The 23,186-nt window shown below is 34.6% G+C and overlaps 1 protein-coding gene across 1 annotated transcript; it reads right to left on the reverse strand.

Moving 5' to 3' along the window:
* Positions 1–16,162: 16,162 nt before the first annotated feature.
* On the reverse strand, positions 16,163–22,375 carry LOC140859713 (pyrophosphate-energized vacuolar membrane proton pump-like). Its single transcript, XM_073262056.1, has 8 exons — positions 21,953–22,375; positions 19,373–19,947; positions 18,718–19,097; positions 18,551–18,637; positions 18,132–18,462; positions 17,004–17,414; positions 16,869–16,928; positions 16,163–16,677 (listed from the first exon to the last, which is right to left on the reverse strand). The coding sequence occupies exons 1-8, from the start codon at positions 22,203–22,205 to the stop codon at positions 16,471–16,473; spliced, it is 2,304 nt and encodes a 767-aa protein (XP_073118157.1). The 5' UTR covers positions 22,206–22,375; the 3' UTR covers positions 16,163–16,470.
* Positions 22,376–23,186: the final 811 nt, after the last annotated feature.

Genomic DNA, 23,186 nt, shown 5'->3' on the forward strand with positions numbered 1-23,186 from the left:
CATGAAAGACCGTTAAATCAATGATGAATATGACTTCCCATCATATGTATGAAGAGATTAGTTAATATAAACCATATGTTTGTCTTTTATAATGGATGTCTAGACAACGAATAGATGGAACTATGAGCTATTCATCTACTGAGGATAGAAAATCTCTAGTGCTCGAACCAACGACACTGGCGAACCTCAGAAGCAGTCGACCAAGGGTCGGCCTCCGACTTGTGCATCAAGCACCGACCTTTTTGTCAGTCTACATGCATCAAGCTGCTAATCTCTGCTTTGATCGATAAATTTGAAAGGATTGATCAGAAGATCCTGCATATCTTTTCAAACCACGTGATTGCTGGAGGTAACTGGCCATGAGCCGGATAAGACAACTACAACCATCAAATCCTAAAAAATCAGATTAAAAATTTTCGAGTGATGCATCCAAAAAAATCATGATAGTCTCCCACAACTCTTCCTTCTTATGCAATTTCTCTCGTGCGCTCATTCCATTCGTTCTGCGAGTTTCTGACTTAAATGTCGGAGAATTTTTGTTGGAGCTGATTCCGATCAAAAATTTATTTTACAGATTCGATCGTCATCATCTTACTAATTGCCATTTAATTCCAGCCAACCGATCCAAATCGAAAATATATAGCAACATCATTCAAAAGAAAAAAAATATGGGACATGCATTTTATATGTAGGCAACGTTGCGCCAATAATTAGCAGGTGTGTTTTATGTAGTTTCTTGCCGATCATACTAAAACGAAGCAAGTACATCTTTTTTTACCATGATACGTCAATAATTGACCAGTGCGTTTACGCAGTTTCTTAACGACCGTACTAAATCGGAGCAAGTACACCTCTTTTTATCCTTAAAAAATATATATATAAAAAAAAGAAAGTAAACCTCTAGAATATGGGAGCATTTAAAGCTGTCATAGAGGCTAACAAAAAGATACCGTCTACTATTTGATAAAAATAAATAAATAATAGAATGTCTAAGCAAAGAGGATCACCTTATGATAGATTATCAAATGGAGGGAGGAAGGTTTAAGCTAACATCTTACCAAAATATGTTTTTCCTTTTCCTGTCAAATCTTTTTTATAGAAACATGATGTATACCCATTAGCTTCTATTTATTAAGTAAAAAATAAAATTAGAAAAATACATGCATGCATATATTTAAAAATAATAACATATTTATTTTTAAAAAAATTATATTAATTCTTATCCAAAAAATATAATTATATAATAATCAATATATTTATTTTTAAAAATAATTAATTATATGAAACATGTTTATACTTTTAATATAAATTAAGAAATAGAAATAAAATTTTATACATAGATGCATATATATGTGTAGACAGAGAGCTAGACCTAGTTATATTGGTTCAAATCTAGATAGGTTTAGATTGGATGATAGAGATCTCACGTAGATGATTCGAATCTTGGATATGATCTATTATTTTTAAATTATTATTTACTAAATATTATATGCTTTGAAGATGTCTAATATAGACATCAAGTGGTCAAAAAATATACATTATTTAGTATTATTTAAATTGTTCAATTTTTTAATAACTTGATATATAAATAAGGGATATTCGAGTTACATAATTATTAGTCTGTAAGCAATTTAGACTTAGTAGATTAAATCTAATAACTCAAATAGTTTTCAATCTATATTAATTGAATTTGAGTGGAAATCCATGCAGTCGCAGCCAAGTTGAGCACATTCTATTTGAATAGAGCATATAGGTCACAAATGTTGAACACTGGTATTGAAATTAATTTCCAGTGGAACAAGATATAAGTTTGAATATTATCATGAGTAAACCTAACCCAATCAACTTATTAATTATAACTTCAAATTAACTCAATTTTAAACAACTAGATAAAGAAAATAGGCAATCTTTCTTCATTGCCATCCTTAGAAACTATTTGAAAGGAGTCCCAAAAATATAACTCTTATTTCTTGAATAGGAGTTATTCTTTTGGAATTCGTTTCAAATAATTTCTGAGATATTAAATAATTATCTAAATAGTAAATTCTTTTTAATATTTAATAACTTTTATGTTAACTTTTGGTATGTAAGAGATTTAGATCTATTTGAAATCGATGCCCATGTGATGCACGAGGGGGATACTAAAATAATAAACATGAATATATGTATTAAAAGTGTCATGGCCCGGCCCGGTCCATGTAACAAACTCAGCCCATAAAGCCCAAATGAAAAAAAAAAAAAAAGAAAAATAGGGGAGAAGACTCCCGAAGGGAATCTTCTTCCTCCTCTCGCCGGCTCCTAATCGGAGTCAGAAAGAGCCCCCCTCTAGCTTTATTTAAGGAGGAGAACCCTCCTCTCTCCCTCTCACCAAAGATCCAAGATCCAGTCAGCGGCAATCGCCGGAAAATCACTGCAGAAGACCGACCTGTGCCCGTCCAATTTTCTCGCCGGAAAGCCTCGCCGACGTCGAAGATGAGCCTTCTCCTCCTTCCTCTCTTCTCCCCTTTCCTTCTCATGCCAATGTGCATGCTCGCCAGCGACCGGAGTCGTCGGATTTCTTTGAGAAAAAGGGGGTTTCTGGTTCCGTTGGATGTTTGGGCATCGGTGGCCGTCGTCAGCCACCGGCTTGGCCCTCCTCTTGTCGTTGGGTCGCCCCCCTCCTGCCGACAGCCACCCCACGCTGGCTGCGCCACCGATCGAAACTCCAATGAGGGGATTTAAGATCCCCTGTTTCGGTCAAAGCAAGCCCAGGAAGAAGAAAAGAAAAAGAAAAAGAAAAAGAGAAAAGAAAAGAAAGAGAAGAAGAAGAAAGAAAAGAAAAAGAAAAAAAAAAAAAAAGAAAAAAAAAAGGAAAAAAGAAAGAAAAGAAGAAATAAAAAATAAAATTAATTAATTAATAAATAATAATATAAATAATCAAATATGAGAAAGAGATTTCTCTCTCTTTCCTCTCTCCCTTCAGCCTGAACTAGTATTTTCTCTCTCTACTTTCTCTCTCTAAGTTATTTCTCTTTCCTAAGATTTTCTAGAATTTTGAGAAGAATGATGATGAATTTAAATGATCTTAGTGATGGATTTTTTGATCTGCGATCGCCGGACGGTACACCGGCACCCACTTTGATCAAATTAGGTATTTTTAGATTTTAATTTTTATAATTTTATTAAATTATCCACATGATAATTTCAGCATGATTTGATCTGATCGATCGGATTTGTTGAATCATATTGTTCGAGGAGTCCAAGATGAATTTTCTCTCTCTAAAATTTTCTCTCTCTAAAATTTTTTCTCTCTAAAGCCATTTCTCTCTCGATCGATTTCTCTCTTTTGATCGATTTATCAATGAAATTTTTTTTTTAATATTTCTGATCTGATGAAGAATCTTGATCCATGATTGTTGGGTAGTGTATTGGCACCCATCTTGATCAGACCATGAGTCTTTAGATTTGATCATCCATTGTGATAGCCCAGTAAAAATCCGGCCCACTAAGCCCAGTAAACAAAAAAAAAAAACAGAGCAGGGAGGAAGACTCCCGATCGGAGTCTTTCTCTTCCCCGATTCCGATCAAGAATCGAAGTCCTAGGGCCATTAAAAGATCCTAGGATGAGCTCTATAAGAACCCCCTCCTCTCTTCTAAGGGTAGATCCATCAGTCACCGATGATTGCCGGAGATTTTTCTCTGATTTTTCCGTTTGAAGCCGCGACTCCTCAACCTGTGTTCGCCGCGATTTCACGCCGGTGGGGGTCACCGGAGGTTGTGGTAAGGTCCCCTTCCTCTTCCTCTCTTCTCTCCCTTCTTTCCAGTGCCTGTGAGCATGATTGCCGGCGACGGGTGTCGTCGGATTTTGCTGGAAAAGAAAACCCCTATTTTCGTCTCCTCTTTTCTCCGATTTTCCGGCACCGACGGTCATCCCCGACCGCCGGTACGGACCCTCCGAACTCAGGGGAAGGCCGCCTTTGCCGCCGGCCACCGCTGGGCAAGGGGTGGCCATGAACGGCCGACGTAGGGAATGGGGACCTCTAGGTCCCCTGTTCCGGCCAAAGAAGGCCACAGGGGGAAAAAGAAAAAGAAAAAGAAAAGAAAAGGAAAAGAAAAAGAAAAAGAAAAGAAAAAGAAAAAAAGAAGAAGAAGAAGAAAAAGAAAAAGAAAAATATATAATCATATAATAATGATAATAATAATAATAATAATAAAGAGAAAAAAAGAAAAAGAAAAGAAAAGAAAAATATATAAAAATAAAAATAAAAATATATATAAAAAAAGAAAAAATTTCTCTCATCCCTCTCTAAAGTCTTTCTCTTTCTAGAATTGGATACTTTCTCTCTCTACTTTCTCTCTCTAAAAAAAATTCTCTCTCCAAGAAATCCTATGAATCCCTTATTAGGCTATCTTCTCCACTCCTAGGGACCTAGGGACCTATGACCTTAGATCGTTTAGAGCCGAAGGAAGAGATTTGGTGGACTGATCACCAAATCGGTCATTTCTTTATATTGTAATTTTATTAAATATATGAAATAAAATTTATTGATGATTTAATATTTTAAATAGGACTGTCCGATTCTTTTAAGGAAGATTAAAAGGTCCCGGACGATCAAGGTAAGTGGATCTTATGCTCCTTATTTATTTTTAAATGATCATGTTTTTATGTAAAGAATTGCTATTGATGAAATCATAATTTTTCATAAAATAAGGATCGGCATATGTGATATGAAAAAGCATGTTTTATTATGAGCATTGATTTCATGAATATGTCTTATGAAAATAGTATGATTATGAAGCATGAATTTCATTATTTTTCCATCTATGTATATGTATGCTTTAAAAAAAAGATATAATGATTTCAAAAGCTCTCAGATGGCTATGAATGAATCCCTTCGGGAAGGTCGATATCCGGAGCTAGCATCCACACGAAACATGGCCCTGCCAGCGGGCATAAAGTTGGCACATGAATTAAGAACTCTGTCGATTAAGAAATATGGCCCTGTCACGGGTATAATAGTGACCTTAGCACGAATGTCTGTGAGCAATATTTTGAAACATGACATGAATACATGATGAAAATGATTTACGATTCATAATTATGAAATATACATGATTTATGCATGCATGATGAGCTTATAACTTATTTTATTATATGCTCTATAAAATATTTATTTTTATAATAATTGTTATTTGCTAAATGATGCATTATCATAGAAAACTTATGCTTGATACGGTAAGGAAGCGGAAGTCTACTTACTGAGCTAGTGTAGCTCATATTCTTTTTGTTTTCTTTTTCATGTACAGAGAAATAAGGCTAGGACCGAAGGAAAGAGAATCCAGGCTTGGAGATCAGCAAAGCAAGTTTAAAAATTTTGCTCTAGAAATTCAGTTTATGTTTATGGATTGTAGTCATTATGAATTTTAAAACTTGAATTATTTTATCTCTAGATTTAGATGCTCTAAACCAGTTTTGGTTTAACTAAATATTTGAATTGAACTTTATTATTACATTTATTTGAGATACACCTGTTATTATATTTAAAAAGATGAATTTTGGCTTCGTGTTATCGTGGATCCATCCCTCGGTAGCATGGCCGTGTTATGTCCCAGGTTTGGGGTGTGACATCCATGATCTCGATCTAGTCATGACTTGATTTGATCATGTTGATTTCACCAATCGAGATATTGGACCAATCGTAATGTTGGATTGTGTCACCTGATCAATTCGAATTGTACCTCATGAATTCTCTCTCCTTTAATTATCTCTCTCTACTTGATTTTATGAAATCGATGAAGAAACCTCGATCCTATCACTTCGAATCCGATTTGATCTGATAGTCAAACTTTAGATCGTTTAGGTCTTAATTAGATTTTGATTAGATGAAATTAGATGATCGGACCCAATCTAAATCGTTGAAATATGGTATTCGTATTCTTTCTAATTATTGAAATTGATTCTGTATAGGATTGTGGATGTTTGATCATGGGATATCACGATATGATCTACGAACAAAATTTTTGAAAGAAAATTTATAGAATTATGTAGATTTATTAGAATGCGTTCGAGGTAAGTAATATTTTATTTTTTCTAGATTTATCAGTAAATTATAATATATTTTTCTGACATGATTTGTGAAACGATGCATGAATTGAATGAATGATATTTTGTTATGAAAATATCTTATTTGAAATGTTATGATGAAGTATGATTGAACATATTGATTTCATGATGCATTATATTGATTGATTTCGATACTACATGATTATATATTTTATTATCAAAATTAGAATATGAAATATGATTTATGAAGAATTCTGATATAAGAACAATATGAATTGACAACCTGACTATGTAAAGGACCCTACCAATGGGGGCATATATGTTGGTAATTGATTTATCCTGAGAGTTTATGTCGCCAGAGAGACCAGCGACAAACCGCCAGAGAGACCAGCGGTTCCGAAGGACTTTGCTGCCAGATGATTCGCAGCTCACCGCAAGAAGATATACGGTGTTATGATTCTACCACAGAAAAAATATGGTCATAGCTCATGGTTGACGAAAAGAATTTGAAGAACGAAAGAAATTGAAATCTTGAAAGAAACTTAAATTTTGAAAAAGAAATAAATTTGGCATGAACTATTTTGCATAATTGAAAATTGATTTCGAATTAATGAACTCGATATGCTTATTTTCTATAAATAATTATTTACTTAAATACCTGATAAAATTTGTTGAGAAGTGATCATTGCTTACTGGACTGTCTAGCTCATTACCTCCTATTTTACTATTTTTACAGATGTTGAGAAAATAAGATAATACAAGATATGAATGGAAGAGTGATTAGAAGTAGAATCTCTATATTTTTAATTTAGGTTGAAAGTCTTATTGAATTTGATGTAAGGCCTATGAATTATTGTTAAATTTATTAAGATATTAAAGAAGAAATTTAGGTCGTTATATTTTAGATTTAAATTATTGACTAATTATTCCACTGTTATTTTAGGATAGCATGATAAGATGCCTTGCATGCTTATGGGAAGAGTTTTCTATGAGTATGCGGCGATTGCCATGACCCTCGATTCACAATCTCAGATCGGAGGCGTGACAATTAATATGGTATCAGAGCACAAGTGGATGAATTATGAAACATAGAATCAGATATATAATGGGTGTAAGTGGATAGACACCAGGGATATTATAGTATAGATCTTTGATGATTGTAGCAGGAGAAATATTTATAAATTTTGATTAAACATTGAGATTATGTATAAAAGGATCGCAAGAGATTATGACATATGGAGTTTGAAATATGATGGATAATCTATAGATCATGATATAATAGTTAGATCTTGATCGACAGTAATCACAATAAGATTGACATAAAATTTTATTGTGCATTATGGTTATTAATTTGATCATTGGTTATTCAAGTGAATCATAAGTTCAAATTCGATGTGAGAATAATACTATGATATTACTTCTAGTTGAGAAGTTGACTATTATTGGCAAGATAAAGATTTGACGATAAAATATTATTCCAGAATGGACTAAGAAAAATCTTTTATGATGCTTGATTGGAATATTTATCGAAATGAAATTTGGTATGTGAATTATATATAAAGTGACATATTAGGATGAATGCATATTTGAGGATATTGCAAAGAAACTTATTTCTTATTGATGAAATCGATTATGAGGTTGTAGAATATTCATCGTACTGAAATCTTTAATCATCATCCTTAGATCTAGATAATAAATCTAATTATGTCTCTTGGAGACTACATGATATGTATGAAATTTCAATTTAAAGATTTCGTATCTAAGTTGATCAAGAGATTTTCTGATATTATTGTTGAGGTTGTTAATGAAAAAATTGATATCTTTAGATTAAGATAAAAGATCTAATTTATATTTATTTCAGATTAAAGGATCTATGTAAATTTATAATTTAAAAATTTTGGATTTAGAAATTGATATGGAGTTCCTTTGCTTTTGTTAACAGGGTCCCTAATTGAATCTACTATTAAATAAAGATTTGATTTTTTGAAGCTTGTATGATTATTATGAAAGGATATTTGATAGATATTGAAGATCCTGATGATAAAAATTTTAGAAAAAAAAATAATGATTTGAAATTCTTATATATTCTGATTATGTCTAAATTTGGTGGAGCATCGAAGGATTTTTTTCTTCATTAATTTAACTTATAAGGATTTTGATTTGAAAATTATCGAATTGAATTGATATGAGAATTAAGATTTGATTCATATTTATTATAGTAAATCTATATGATGGTTTAAATATGATATTGGACTCAAGGGTTAATCAAGATTATTGTATACCAGTAGAAGTATGAATGAGAATCAGAAGTTAATCTTCAGGCTTCAATTAAAATTTAAAATTTTAAATTTTTTTTCTATTGATAAGGTAAAGAAATAATTTGATCAAAATTTTTTTGATGAAGCTAAAAAATTTTGATTGTTAGATCAAAGTGCGCAGCGGAAGCATGGTAATCTGGATTACTTTGATATGATTTGATACAAGAAATTTATTGATATTAAAAAAAATAATATTTTAAAATTTTAAATTATTTTAGATATTCTAATATGATTTTTAAAAGTAGTGCTTCCACCTACTATGCTAAAAAAAAATATTTAGCATCCTAATTCTAGGATGAGTGGACCCTTGATTTTTTATTTTTGATTTAGAATATTTAGAGATAAATTTTTTCTATCTTAGAATTAAATTTTATAATTTTCTATTTATTAAAAAGAATTTAAGATTGTTTATCAAATAATGATTTCAATCTTAGATTATTATACTCAAATATTTATCTTCAGGGTATAATAAAATTTGAAGTTAGAACTCTTTTGATCATTATTATTTCTCTGACTGAATGGAAAAAATTGAGGTTATCTATTGATATTGACGATTGTTCTACAAAAGATAAATTGAAATTATTTATAATTTAATTTGATAATGAATCGATTAATTAAGAGTAGTTAATATTTAGATAAAGCAAATTGATATACTTAGAATAGAGATATTGATTTTGATTATAAGAAAAATATAATTTTGATTTAGATCAATTTTTGAGTTATTAATTTTTATTATGGAATGACTTAATGATAAAATTTGCTTCAAGAATTAGAATATTTAAGAGTTTGAGGGTTTGAGTAAGAAAATTTCGATGACTAGAAATAGTGATATTGATTCAATCAACAATGGTGATATTGATCTTTATGAAATGACTTAATGATGAAGTTATATCGAGAATTAAAATATCAAAAGTTCGAGAATGAGATTGAAATGATAAATCTTCAACCTTTGAAAGTATGAATAAGAAAAAATATTTTTGAATTTTGATTGATTGGGATGTCATCATATGATTCATATAAGTATGTTTTTTCTATCTTATGATGGGTTGAAATTAAGAGTGGATAATATTTTAAAAAAAATGAATGATGATGATGAATGAAGTTCTTATGCAAGAATAGAGACATTGATTTTCTTCTACCTACAAGAAATGGATTTAATTTTAATTTGAGTCGTGAGATATTGAACATGATTTTTATAAGAAATAAGATCATAATTTCAAAATCTTGAAATATTAAAAATCTTTGAGATGTTGGTCTTGATAGATAAAAAAAAATGAATGGTTCTGTTTCAGATCGATATTGATGTATTGACTTTTTCCTTATGAAATGATTTAAGAATGAATTTGTATTAAGAATTAGAATTTTAAAATATTTGAGGATGAGATTCAAATAAGAAAATATGAAGACTCAAGCAAGAAAAATTTTGAGGACGAAATTTTTTTTAGAGGGAAAGAATGTCATGGCCCGGCCTGGTCCATGTAACAAACCCAACCCACAAAGCCCAAATGAAAAAAAAAAAAAAAGAAGAGAAATAGGGGAGAAGACTCCCGAAGGGAGTCTTCTTCCTCCTCTCGCCGGTCTTCTTCCTTCTCTCGCGGGCTCCCAATTGGAGTCGGAAAGAGCCCCCCTCTGGCTCTATTTAAGGAGGAGAACCCTCCTCTCTCCCTCTCATCAAAGATCCGAGATCCAGTCGGCGGCAATCGCCGGAAAACCACCGTGGAAGATCGATCTGTGTCCGTCCAATTTTCTCATCGAAAAGCCTCACCGACGTCGAAGGTGAGCCTTCTCCTCCTTCCTCTCTTCTCCCCTTTCCTTCCCATGCCGATGTGCATGCTCGTCGGCGATCGGAGTCGCCGGATTTCTTTGAGAAAAAGGGGGGTTTCCAGTTTCGTTGGATGTTTGGGCATCGGTGGCCGTCGTCGGCCACCAGCTTGGCCCTTCTCTTGTCGTTGGGTCGCCCCCCTCCTGCCGACAGCCACCCCACGTCGGCTGCGCCGTCGGTCAGAACTCCAATGAGGGGATTTAAGATCCCCTGTTTTGGTCAAAGCAAGCCCGGAAAGAAGAAAAGAAAAAGAAGAAGAAGGAAAAGAAAAGAAAAAGAAAAAGAAAAAGAGAAAAGAAAAGAAAGAGAAGAAGAAGAAAGAAAAGAAAAAGAAAAAAAAAGAAAAGAAGAAAAAAAATAAAATTAATTAATTAATAAATAATGATATAAATAACAAAATATGAGAAATAGAGTTTCTCTCTCTTCTCTCTCTCTTCAGCCTGAACTAGTATTTTTTCTCTCTACTTTCTCTCTCTAAGTTATTTCTCTCTCCTAAGATTTTCTAAAATTTTGAGAAGAATAATGATGAATTTAAATGATCTTAGTGATGGGTTTTTTGATCTGCGATCGCCGGACGGTACACCGGCACCCACTTTGATCAAATTAGGTATTTTTAGATTTTAATTTTTATAATTTTATTAAATTATCCACATGATAATTTCAGCATGATTTGATCTGATCGATCGGATTTGTTGAATCATATCGTCTGAGGAATCCAAGATGAATTTTCTCTCTCTAAAATTTTCTCTCTCTAGAATTTTCTCTCTCTAAAGTCATTTCTCTCTCGATCGATTTCTCTCTCTTGATCGATTTATCAATGAGAAAATTTTTTTAATATTTCTGATCTGATGAAGAATCTTGATCCATGATTGTTGGGTAGTGTATTGGCTCCCACCTTGATCAGACCATGAATCTTTAGATTTGATCATCCATGATCCCGATCTAGTCATGACTTGATTTGATCATATTGATTTCACCAATCGAGATATTGGACCAATCGTAATGTCGGATTGTGTCATCTGATCAATTCGAATTGTACCTCATAAATTCTCTCTCCTCTAATTGTCTCTCTCTACTTGATTTTATGAAATCGATGAAGAAACCTCGATCCTATCACTTCGAATCCGATTTGATCTGATAGTTAAACTTTAGATCATTTAGGTCCTAATTAGATTTTGATTAGATGAAATTAGATGATCGGACCCAATCTAAAATGTTGAAATATGGTATTCATATTCTTTCTAATTATTGAAATTGATTCTGTATAGGATTGTGGATGTTTGATCATGAGATATCGCGATATGATCTACGAATAAAATTTTTGAAAGAAAATTTATAGAATTATGTGAATTTATTAGAATGCGTTCGAGGTAAGTAATGTTTCACTTTTTCTAGATTTATCGATAAATTATAATATATTTTTCTAACATGATTTGTGAAACGATGCATGAATTGGATGAATGATATTTTGTTATGAAAATATCTTATTTGAAATGTTATGATGAAGCATGATTGAACATATTGATTTCATGATGCATTATATTGATTGATTTCGATACTACATGATTATATATTTTATTATCAAAATTAGAATATAAAATATGATTTATGAAGAATTCTGATATAAGAACAATATAAATTGACAACCTAACTATGTAAAGGACCCTGCCAATGGGGACATATATGTTGGCAATTGATTTGTCCTGAGGGTTTATGTCGTCAGAGAAACCAGCAACAAATCGCCAGAGAGACCAGCAACAAACCGCCAGAGAGACCAGCGGTTCCGAAGGACTTTGCTGCCAGATGATTTGCAGCTCACCGCAAGAAGATACGCGGTGTTATGATTCTGCTACAGAAAAAATATGGTCATAGCTCATGGTTGACGAAAAGAATTTGAAGAATGAAAGAAATTGAAATCTCGAAAGAAACTTAAATTTTGAAAAAGAAATAAATTTGGCATTAACTATATTGCATAATTAAAAATTGATTTTTAATTAATGAACTCGATATGCTTATTTTCTATAAATGATTATTTACTTAAATACCTGATGAAATCTGTTGAGAAGTAATCATTACTTACTGGACTGTCTAGCTCATTACCTCCTATTTTACTGTTTTTACAGATGTTGAGGAATTAAGATGATTCAAGATATGAATGGAAGAGTGATCAGAAGCAGAATCTCTATATTTTTAATTTAGATTGAAAGTCTTATTGAATTTGATGTAAGGCCTATGAATTATTGTTGAATTTATTAAGATATTAAAGAAGAAATTTAGATCGTTATATTTTAGATTTAAATTATTGACTAATTATTCCACTGTTGTTTTAGGATAGCATGATAAGATGCCTTGTATGCTTATGGGAAGAGTTTTCTATGAGTATGCGGTGGTTGCCATAACCCTCGATTCACAATCTCGGATCGAGAGTGTGATAAAAAGAATAAGTAATTTATCAAGAAAAAGAAAAAAATGATATAAATTTCAAGCGGAATGTACTCAGTAATTGATTGATCGTTTTGATTCAAACATCTCATTAACAAAAAAATGGAGGAGATGCTTCTGGATCTCAAGTGGAGCTCAAGTGGACGCCGATCAACAGCATGGGGTATGAGATGCTGCTGGAATCTGGTGGAGAACACATATGTAGTGATAGTTTCAAGCTGTACAATTGTTTGTTCATGCACAACAAGAATTCCACCGAGTTGCTTGGAGGAGCTGTTCGGGCGTTTGCGTGAGGCTGAGGAAGCGGCTGCTCGAGTTCCGTAGGAAGCAGCAGTTCTTCGAGTTTTATGTTTTCTTTATTCATCCCAATACCTTGGGACTCGTTTGATTTATGGGAGGAATTTTTTTTTTTTTTTTAAATTTTTCTTCTCAATACCTTAGGACTCATTTAGTGATTTTTGAAATATATACAAGAAGAGAGTGTGAACCAGATTTTTTAGATTTGAACTCAAATCCAATCGGATCAAAAATCTATAATAAAAATTCTAGATCAATGATCTAAGTCATTGAATGTAATCTACTATCTTAAAATTATTTATATACAAAAAAATCATATAATTTGGAGATCCCTAACATATGCATCAAATAGTCAAAAATTAAAAAATTTAAATAAAATTAAATTAGATATATTTTTTTGATGACTTGATGCATAGACTAGAAGTCTTCAAATTATATGATTTTTTGTATGTAACTAGTTTTAAGATAGCAGATCACATCCAATGATTTGAATCATCAATGTAGGGTCCTTATTATCTAATTTTGATCAGATCTAAATCCAAATTTGATTGACCTTACCAAAATCTATCCCATATATATAAAATTATATATGTATATATGTGTGTGTGTGTGTTTAGAAAAATACCTATTTTACTAATAACCTTTTATATAAAATTCATAAATATATTTTATTTATAAATATAAATTTTTATTTTATATTTATAGTTGTCAGGTTATAGAATTTATGATTCCTGCAAGTTTAATTTTTAATGATTATGTAAAATAATATGGTTGTCATGCTATAGAAGTCAATTTACACATCACATGATGCTCGAATTATTAAAAGTAGATTTGAATTCTTCAATATTCAATTCAATTTATTCATTAAAATTCACCTTATTTAATATTAAAATAGAGTTCTTGTCCTACTGAATTATTAATTATTTGATACTCAATTCAATGTTAAATTAACATTAACATTTATTGTTAATGTTGAAATAACATTTAAAGATATTGGTGGGCTGTTGGATGAACATTGTTCCATATCCAATTCAATCCTTTTATAATTGCTTTGGCTTTTAAATGCCCAAGGAAAAAGAATTCAACATCATCCAAATATATATAAACAAAATTTTCAAAGATACATAGAAAAAATGATCCTAAACCATATAGTTGTTTATGTAGCAAAGATCTTAGAAAATAACATTTATGAATTATTAATTATTTCAGATTAATTGACTTACAAGCGTGACTTCTCAAGTTATGAATATGAAAAAAAAACTATGTCGCATATAGTATGGCAAGATTCAAGAATAAGACTAAACATTTTGAGCAGCAAAACAAAAATATATCCATACAATGAATAGTGTTAAACAATTATAAAGGATAACGTGTAAATGATGATATTATTCTTCTATTATTATTGAATTATATTTTGATTTTCATTATCTTTTAGTGCATCACATAGGCACCATTCCTATTCAAAAAAAATGCAACAACGAACATTAATTCTATATATAATGGGGGTGTTTGGTGAGTCAAATAACATCATCATGATAATCTGATCCTTATCATGGAGTAATTTGATTCTCAATGATTTAAGATCATTATTTTTTTAGTATGTCATAGTTTAGTAATTAAAGATCCCTAAGTATCCATGACTAACCTATTTCATATGTTATGGAAATCTAAGATCGATTGCTATATAATATCAAAAATATCATTGATATACATTCGAAATTTTTTTATGTATTCTCAATTCTCATGAATTAAAAATATAGATAAATATATTTATTCTTATAATGGCCATATTTAAATAAATAAGGTTGTTAAACAAATCACCACTTGTGGTGCAACATCATCACCACCTCGTCAAAAATAAAGGCTTTATTGTTAAACTAAAAACGAGAAAAAAAAGAGCCCTCAACTCTTTTATATTCCCTAACTTCTAAATGAACTTGTATCATGATTTCAACCATCTATTCTATTGCTGATATTTTGAAAAAAAATGGTGTAAATATATCAAGATAAATAAAGGATGGTATGTAGATGAAGAAACCACCTGCACCGGCTGATGATGAAGTATTATTGCATCGTCTGCTTATTTGAACTAAAACTAAAATAAGATTCAGCAAGGAAAGAAAGAGGCAAGGCATAAGAGTTTATGCCGAAGATTAGAGAAGGGGTATACTCTGGAGCATAATTTTTCAAAAGAGGTAATGGACTATCACCGTGAGTATGAGGTGACAACTAATGAATCATTTTTAGAGCGGATCATAGCTAGGGAGAAAGCCATCACCAAACATTATCTTCATTCGTGTTGCGAGAGGCTTGATGGTCCATGATCTACAAAGTTGAGAAAGACCCGAATCTCTAAAGTTGGATGATTACTGATGGACCACACTCTTGATATCACAGAAGCATCAAACAGGGGACCAATGAATTTGCTTAGCGTACCAGATAGAACAAGAAATGATATTGCCTCTCTGGGATGCCTTCAACATTTAGGAGGGTAGAATAAAGAGGCCCCCATGCAGCTGCACCGTATGATAGAAAAAAGTAATTCTTCTTGCACCGCACATAGTGATTGAATCACACACGGTTGGAAGGGTGGGGGGAGGGAGGGGAGGTCCATGCATCCCAATCATCTCATATGGTGCAACTCATTCTGCACCGTGCACGGTGCAATAAAAATTTTACATGATACACAAATAGCCACAAGATTGGTACCAACTCAAGGGACATGTTTGGTTAGTGGTTGAACTTTGATATAGAATTGAAAATGAATGATTCCTATTTTAACTATTGTTGAAGTTCCATTTGCATTATAATTTCTAAAGGAATAGAAACACCCGAACACTCCCAAAACCCAATACCTATTTTCTTTTAGAATGCAAAATTTACTCTAATTTCGGTAACAAATCAAACACATCAAGAGATACGACGATCCAACTCCCACTCTAATTCATTCGATCTCGATCATGTTTCCCATGTGCCAGATCCCCACAACTCTATATTTTGTTGATCAAGCACCTATCTGCAACATACACACTCCTTGACACGTTAATAATCCATTTGGTACAGGCACGCACTCCTAGCCAGATTTCAACAGAAAAAGAAGCGCTTGCTCTGCTTCAGGCCCACAACATCAAAGTTTGCTCCACTTTTTTTTTTTTTTTTTTTTTTAATTTATTTATTTTATTTGGGTCCCTTTCTCCTCGAGGCAAAACTTTGGACCGACTGACCGAAAAACCACAGGTCTTCAACAACCGTCCAACCATCATATGGAGAATTTAAACAACATTCTGTGACTGTCCCAAGAACAACTAAGATTGTCATAGCCATTATTACATTATCGCCATCATCATTATCATCTATCTAGCATAAGGAAAATTTGGCCGCCCCAAGCCCACGCAAGGACACTGAGAGCTTCATTACATCAAGCACAGCTTGAACCTAACACCAAAGAGAATGAAGCAGAAAGGATAAGTTGCCGAGGCACATATGGTGGTGAAGAAGGGATGATGATGCTGTCTCTAAGTGCAAGATCGCCCTGCTGGCACCTCTTCTCAGAAGATCCTAAAGAGGATGCCTCCATGTGCAGCAAAGAATGGTGCAAACACAAGAGATTCAACAGCCATTAGCTTGATAAGGATGTTAAGTGATGGTCCAGATGTGTCCTTCAGAGGGTCTCCAATGGTGTCACCGATCACAGCAGCCTTGTGGGCATCCGATCCTTTGGGGCCGAGGGTCCGAGCATGCTCTGAAGCCCCAGCCTGACCCCAGAAACAAAACAAAAAACATAAAAAGAATGAAAAAAAATCATTTCCAACTCCTCTAAATAGCATAATCAGCTAAAGTGGTAACAAATTCTACGCTCAATTTCATGGAAGACATCTGAAGCCCACAGGAATTCAAAAATGATTCAAGGGCCAAGATTCAAAAAAGATTCAAGGGTAACTTTTACCTCAATATACTTCTTAGCATTATCCCATGCACCACCAGTGTTAGATGCAGATATTGCAACCTGTAAGCAAAGAGAACACCCATGACTGACTTACACTCAATGCTCTGATAAATCCGATAACGATTTTCCACCAACCTGAACGCCAGATACAAGGGCGCCTGCAAGAACCCCTGACAGGGTTTCCACACCGAAGAAGGTTCCAACAATGAGAGGTGTGAGCATGACTAGAGCACCAGGCGGAATCATCTCCTTGATTGAGGCATCTGTCGAGATTTTGACACAAGTGGCATAGTCAGGTTTAGCACTTCCCTCCATAAGACCAGGTATGCTGTTAAACTGCCGGCGAACTTCCTCCACCATCTTCAGAGCTGCACTGCCTACACTCTTCATGGTCATGGCTGAGAACCAGTAAGGAAGCATTGCACCAACAATTAACCCGATGAATACTTTAGGTGTCAGAACATCCACAGTTGATAATGCTGCCCGACTCACAAAGGCACCAAAGAGTGCAAGGGACACCAAAGCAGCTGAACCAATGGCAAAACCCTAAAACAGAGACAGGCAGATTTAATAGGAATATAAGTTTATGAGCTAGTGCAAATAAAACAAACGGAATACCTGGGTATGATTCATAGTCCTTCCCAGAATTCCAAAAGACCAAACAAGGAGACGACAAAACCTTGGAGGTTTGGCAATTACCCGCCCACTACATAGAACTTACGTTGATATACACATGCATGGATGCTGACTCCTAAAAGTAAATAGGGCAAGCACAATGCTACCGTTTGCAATATTACCCCATCCAATTAGGCAATCCAATTTTGAAGGATAAAAATGTGGGTGCCTTTTTTCCAAAAGAAATGAATATCAAAAACTGATGCAATTTCTTCCCTTCTAAATCAGATACTCTTGTCTAGAAAAGGTTGACATAAAGTTTCTCTCAAAATTGGCATGTTTCTCTGTTAGAATTGTTGCAGAAATGTCTGCAATCAAATAAATAGCTCTCAGAATGAATAGATCAGATCGAATTGGAAGACCACAAGATTTACATGTTTCATCGCCGCTTAGTGGAAAAATGTTTGGTGAATGCATCATCTTGAAGTGGAAAGCACCATATCCTAGTGTACAATGAATGCAAGGATAAATCATCATAGCTTCATGCTCAGGCCTCTCAAATATGATATTACCTCAAATACAGCTAATACTGAATGTCTACGAGCATATGCCTGTAAGCAAATCAGAAGCAGGAAATGATTTGTATACCTTTCCGATGGCAGCAGTGGTATTGCCTGCAGCATCTAGTGCATCAGTTCTCTCACGTATTCTGTGGCTCATTCCAGCCATCTCAGCAATGCCTCCAGCATTGTCGCTGATGGGGCCATAGGCATCAATGGCCAGCCCAGTAGCAATGGTGCTCAACATGCCTAGAGCAGCAACTGCAATACCATACATCGCAGCAAGGCTAAAGCTCACAAAAATGCTGATAGCAATAGCGAAAATTGGAATGATCACAGACTTGTATCCCAATGCAAGACCAAAGATGACATTAGTGGCAGCTCCAGTTCTGCAGGAGTCAGCTACATCTTGCACAGGGCTACAAAAAGAGGAAACGTTGTCAAATATCAGCAAGCCATTTGATACAAAATTAATTCAACACAACTGACAAAAGATAGAGGTTTGACCTGTATGCGTTGCTTGTGAAGTATTCAGTGACAAACCCAATAACCAGGCCAGCCCATAGACCAACTGCAACACAGAAGAACAGCTGCCTGCAAATAATATTTCCAATTATTATTAATAAGCATGAAAATATAACGCTTTAAAGCAAAAGAACATAAATATTATTTACCAGTTTGCCACTTGCTTTTGGTTGCCAAAATTGAAGATCGTGAAGCTAGATGGAAGTGCAATCCAACTGATAATTGCAATACCAACAGTCATAAGAAAAGTTGAGATTATGAGCTGCTTCTTCAGTGCAGGCTCAATCTCATTCACTGCCTTTATTTCAAAGAAGTCAGTTGCAAACAGAGTAGTGATCAAACAAACAATGATACCCACAGAGCTGATAAGCAAAGGATAGCACATCGCAGTCAAATCATGGTTGATTCCAAATGATGAGATTGAAGCAACAACAAGGGCAGCACAGGAAGATTCAGCATATGAGCCAAAAAGATCAGATCCCATTCCGGCAATATCCCCAACATTATCTCCAACATTGTCAGCAATCACCTGTGAGATATCTCTAGCAGTTAAAGAATCTCAAGCAGGGCAGTATATCTAAGATCTTACAGAAAATAACATAAGTAGGAAATTCTAATTTCCGCAGCTTGGTAGACATCGGTATTCTGTAAAACAGATAGATGAGTGCAGAGTTCACAAAAACAAGAAAACAGTTTCTACCTTTTATGTTCCAGAAAATTATCATGTATTCTGGGGGGAAAAAAGAAGAAGAAGAACAAAGAAGCTGCAAAAGCCTATTATTAAACAATGATATAGAAACTTACAGCTGGATTCCTTGGGTCATCTTCAGGGATGTTCCTCTCAACCTTACCAACAAGATCAGCACCAACATCAGCAGCTTTTGTATAGATACCTCCTCCAACTCTCCCAAAAAGAGCCATGGAAGAGCCACCAAGACCATAACCAGTGATAGCCTCAAAAAGACCTTCCCAGTCATCACCATAATACAACTTGAATAGGTTGATTGCAATGTAAAGAACCAAAAGCCCATTTGCAGCAAGCAAAAAGCCCATCACTGCACCTGAGCGGAATGCAGTAATGAAAGCTTTTCCAACACCCCATCTTGCTTCCAAAGTCGTTCTGGCATTTGCATATGTTGCAATTTTCATTCCAAGGAAACCAGATACCAGAGAGGTGATTGCACCAAGCAAGAAGGACACAGTGCTAAAGACAGCATTTGCAAGTGCAGGCTTGCAATATTTGTCCTTGCTGTAGGTGCAGGGCTGGCTCTTAGTGCTAAAGCCCTCCACGGAGCCAAGGAATAAGAATACCAGGATTGCAAAAGCAACCATGAAAATTCCAACATACTGATACTCAGTGAAAAGGAACGAAGTTGCTCCTGTTCATATAGACCCAAACATTAGAATATCAAAAATGTTAATTCAAAACAAGCAATAAGTTTTTGCAGCTGATTAACAATAACAAGTAGTGATAACAGAGCATATTAAAAAACTCAGGTGACGCCAACTTTTGTTCTTCTAAAATATTTCATCTGGGCTACAACTCATCCATGACCACAGGCCACATTGGAGGAACCAAAAAAAAAAGGGAAATCATCAACCATTTAAACAACACAGCTACACCACTTTTCCTCATAAAATGAATGACTTCTATAGTAAAATAAAGACCTGAGGAAGATGGCTGTATTATTCCAACTCAATTTCAGCAATCTAACCAACTAATCGACCCAAAAAGAAAAAAAAATCACGTCAAAAAAATTTAAGAGATCAAAATCTTTACATGCACAATGACCCAAACAATATTCCTTAATCTTCTATAGTGATCCTTAGTTGAACAATTAGACTCATTAGTCCTGCAAAACGCATACACAGAGTAGTATGCAGAGACGGGTGTACAAGAACTTAGATAATACAATTTTAACTAATTAGTATATGATGAATAGAAAACTTGGCAACTGAATCACAAGACAGCTCCAGTCAGAGCCATGGAAAAAGAGAAAATATTGATCTCAGAGGAAATTGGACATCGGATGTTATGACTGGATAGGCATTCATTCCTTGGCAAGCTACCACAGTCAAATGAAAAAGCTAACACAAGAAATGGAAGATAAGCATACCATTCTGATGAAATTCGATGCCAGTTCCATTGATCAGTCAAGATTGTTTACATACTGTGACAGGAAAATTTAAAAGCTAAAAAATCCATATAGATCTATCATCTTTCATCTTGCTTTGAAAAATATTAAGAAAAACCCACAACAATTTAGTCACTCTTATAACATGCAAACAGTATTTTATCAGAGAACAGATTCTTAGATCAACTTTAACCTTTTTAATATACTTATTCAGCAAGGAACCTACTAAAAAACTCTTGCGATGATCAATCTTATTAATTTGGAGATATTGATGAATTGGAATCTGGAACTCTCGCAAGTGTAACATATATCCTTCAGATAAGCCAAGCATCTGATACCCCCGACAAGAGAATCATAGGTCTTGTAATTAACATTCCAACCTTGCTATCAAAAAATAAACTAATTAAATAAATAAAGTAAAAGAAGCGAAGAAGCAAAAAAATATATAACAAAGAAAGATGAGTGGAAAGGAGACCACAATCATATGAGAACTTTCGCCTCTTATTTCTTCAGATGACCAAAAAGAAACAAAAAAGGAAAAAAATAAAGAAAAAGTCAAACTCAGCGAAACACCACCTGAGTCATCCATGTAGCAATACAAAAAAAAGGAACCAATTCCAGACTCCGACGTTTTCTTATCAGAAGAAATTAGCTAGAAACAAATAAAATTGGATAAAAGTATCGAGTGTGAATGAACGAATTCAGCACCCAACAAAAATTTTTCCTTTTCCACCAACAAAAAGGGAAAATATTGTTCGACAAATCCCGCTTGAAAGAAGAGAATAGGATTGTAAATAATATACTCCAAACAGTATACAGAGACGAGTGAAAATGCAAGCATAATAGCCATAGATTTCTACATATCGCTCTAAAAAAACCAACCGAACAACTTGAACTCATTGACACACGACTTGAGCCAATAAAAGGTATGCTTCACCCAATTTGTATTAAATTTCTTTTCCAAAAATCCACTAGACACATATAAAATACAAGAAATAAACAGAGCTGACCAACCGGTCCCAAGGATTTTTTTTTTTTTAAAAAAATCCAATCTTTTTTCACGAAAAAGTCATTTTTCCTCAGGTCACAAAAAGATATTCAAAAAAAAAAAAGTTATTGAAACAAAAACCACAAAGATGGATCAAACCACGAGACCACCAAATCCAAAAGCACCCAAATCGAGAGAGAGAAGAAGCGAGCGAAAAGAGAGATTACGAAAACCTTGGGGTCTAAACCCCCGAATCGTTACCTTCGGAGATGGCGCTCTGGATCTCGGCACACTTCAGCACGACGTTGTGATCATTGAGCCCCTCTTCTTCCTCAATGAGGTAGTCGGAGTAGTCGTTCTTGTTCTTGCTCCCCGCCAGGGGCCCCTGCCTCTCCGGCGACAGCTTCACCCTCGACACCATCAACCACTGCATCAAAGCGAACCCAATCCCGACGACGGCAGCCACGGGGATCAGGATCTCCGTCAGGAGATCCGCCAGTATCGCCACTCCCATTGCTCAATCTGCCCGGAAAAACGAAAACCCAACCTCCGCAAAACGGCGTTGCACGGTGGCGGCCGAGAACCAAAGTCCTACTACACCAAGAAAAGAGGACGAGAGACAGTGGAAGAAAGATCTAAAGGCAAGGGTTTCGAGGGGTTCTTGCTCTCCCCCTCTGTGTACTTTGTAGAACACCTTCGACGCTTCGATACAGAGCTCCTTATATAGAGGCTATCGGTAATTAGTTATTACTTAAAATTGACATAAAGAATTATAATTACGTTAATAAATATCTTCTTTATGGCGCTCCTTAATTAAGTCCGGATCCTCCGTGGCCTCCTCTGTCGCTGTATTTGGATTGGCTAATAAGGTGGGTCCATGAAATTATACACGGTGGGCCCCATTTTCTCGCCCAACGCTGGCTGGAGTACACGTGGAGGATCAATGGCAGTGCCCTGGATAAGATCGCGTAATTTGAACGCGAGTCTGGCGCCGTCTCCGGGAGTACACGTGTCGTGATATAACTGGGTTGAGTGTCAGAGTACAGGTTCGTGCGATAGTTCTGGAGAATAATTTCATAGGTTGGTAGGAGCAATCTTGACCGTTCGATGTCGGAGTGGGAATACCGGCATTTATTGATCGTTAATTATGGAATAAATGGATGGTGACAAGGGTACAGGGGTTCATGGGATTAATGAATAGACGGTCCGGATGGAGTGAGTAACGAGATAATATGAAATGGACGGTGGGGATGAGGGTTCACGTCGGGGGCGTGAGGGCATCGGTCATCCTATCGTGCGGCCGCGCTTCCCAGCGGATAATGCTTGGTGCCGGCCGTCCAGTGGCCTGTTTTTAAAAAAAGTTTTTTTTTCCCCCTCTTCCCCTTATAATTAAACATATGGTAGCGTCACATTTCCCATGTCTTATTACTTGCATGCACATATATATATATATATATATATATATATATATATATATATATATATATATAATTTC

Source organism: Elaeis guineensis, chromosome 8, assembly GCF_000442705.2.
Source record: "Elaeis guineensis isolate ETL-2024a chromosome 8, EG11, whole genome shotgun sequence".
Classification (NCBI taxonomy): Eukaryota; Viridiplantae; Streptophyta; class Magnoliopsida; order Arecales; family Arecaceae; genus Elaeis; species Elaeis guineensis.

What these genes read in the sequence shown, in the direction of transcription:
- LOC140859713 (XM_073262056.1), bottom strand. Translation starts at nt 22,205, where the DNA reads ATGGGAGTGGCGATACTGGCGGATCTCCTGACGGAGATCCTGATCCCC. An exon ending in CCACTGCTGCCATCGGAAAG is followed by an intron (nt 17,415 to 18,131) that starts GTATACAAATCA and finishes TCTCTGTTTTAG; the next exon opens with GGTTTTGCCATTGGTTCAGC. An exon ending in ATGCTAAGAAGTATATTGAG is followed by an intron (nt 16,678 to 16,868) that starts GTAAAAGTTACC and finishes TTCTGGGGTCAG; the next exon opens with GCTGGGGCTTCAGAGCATGC.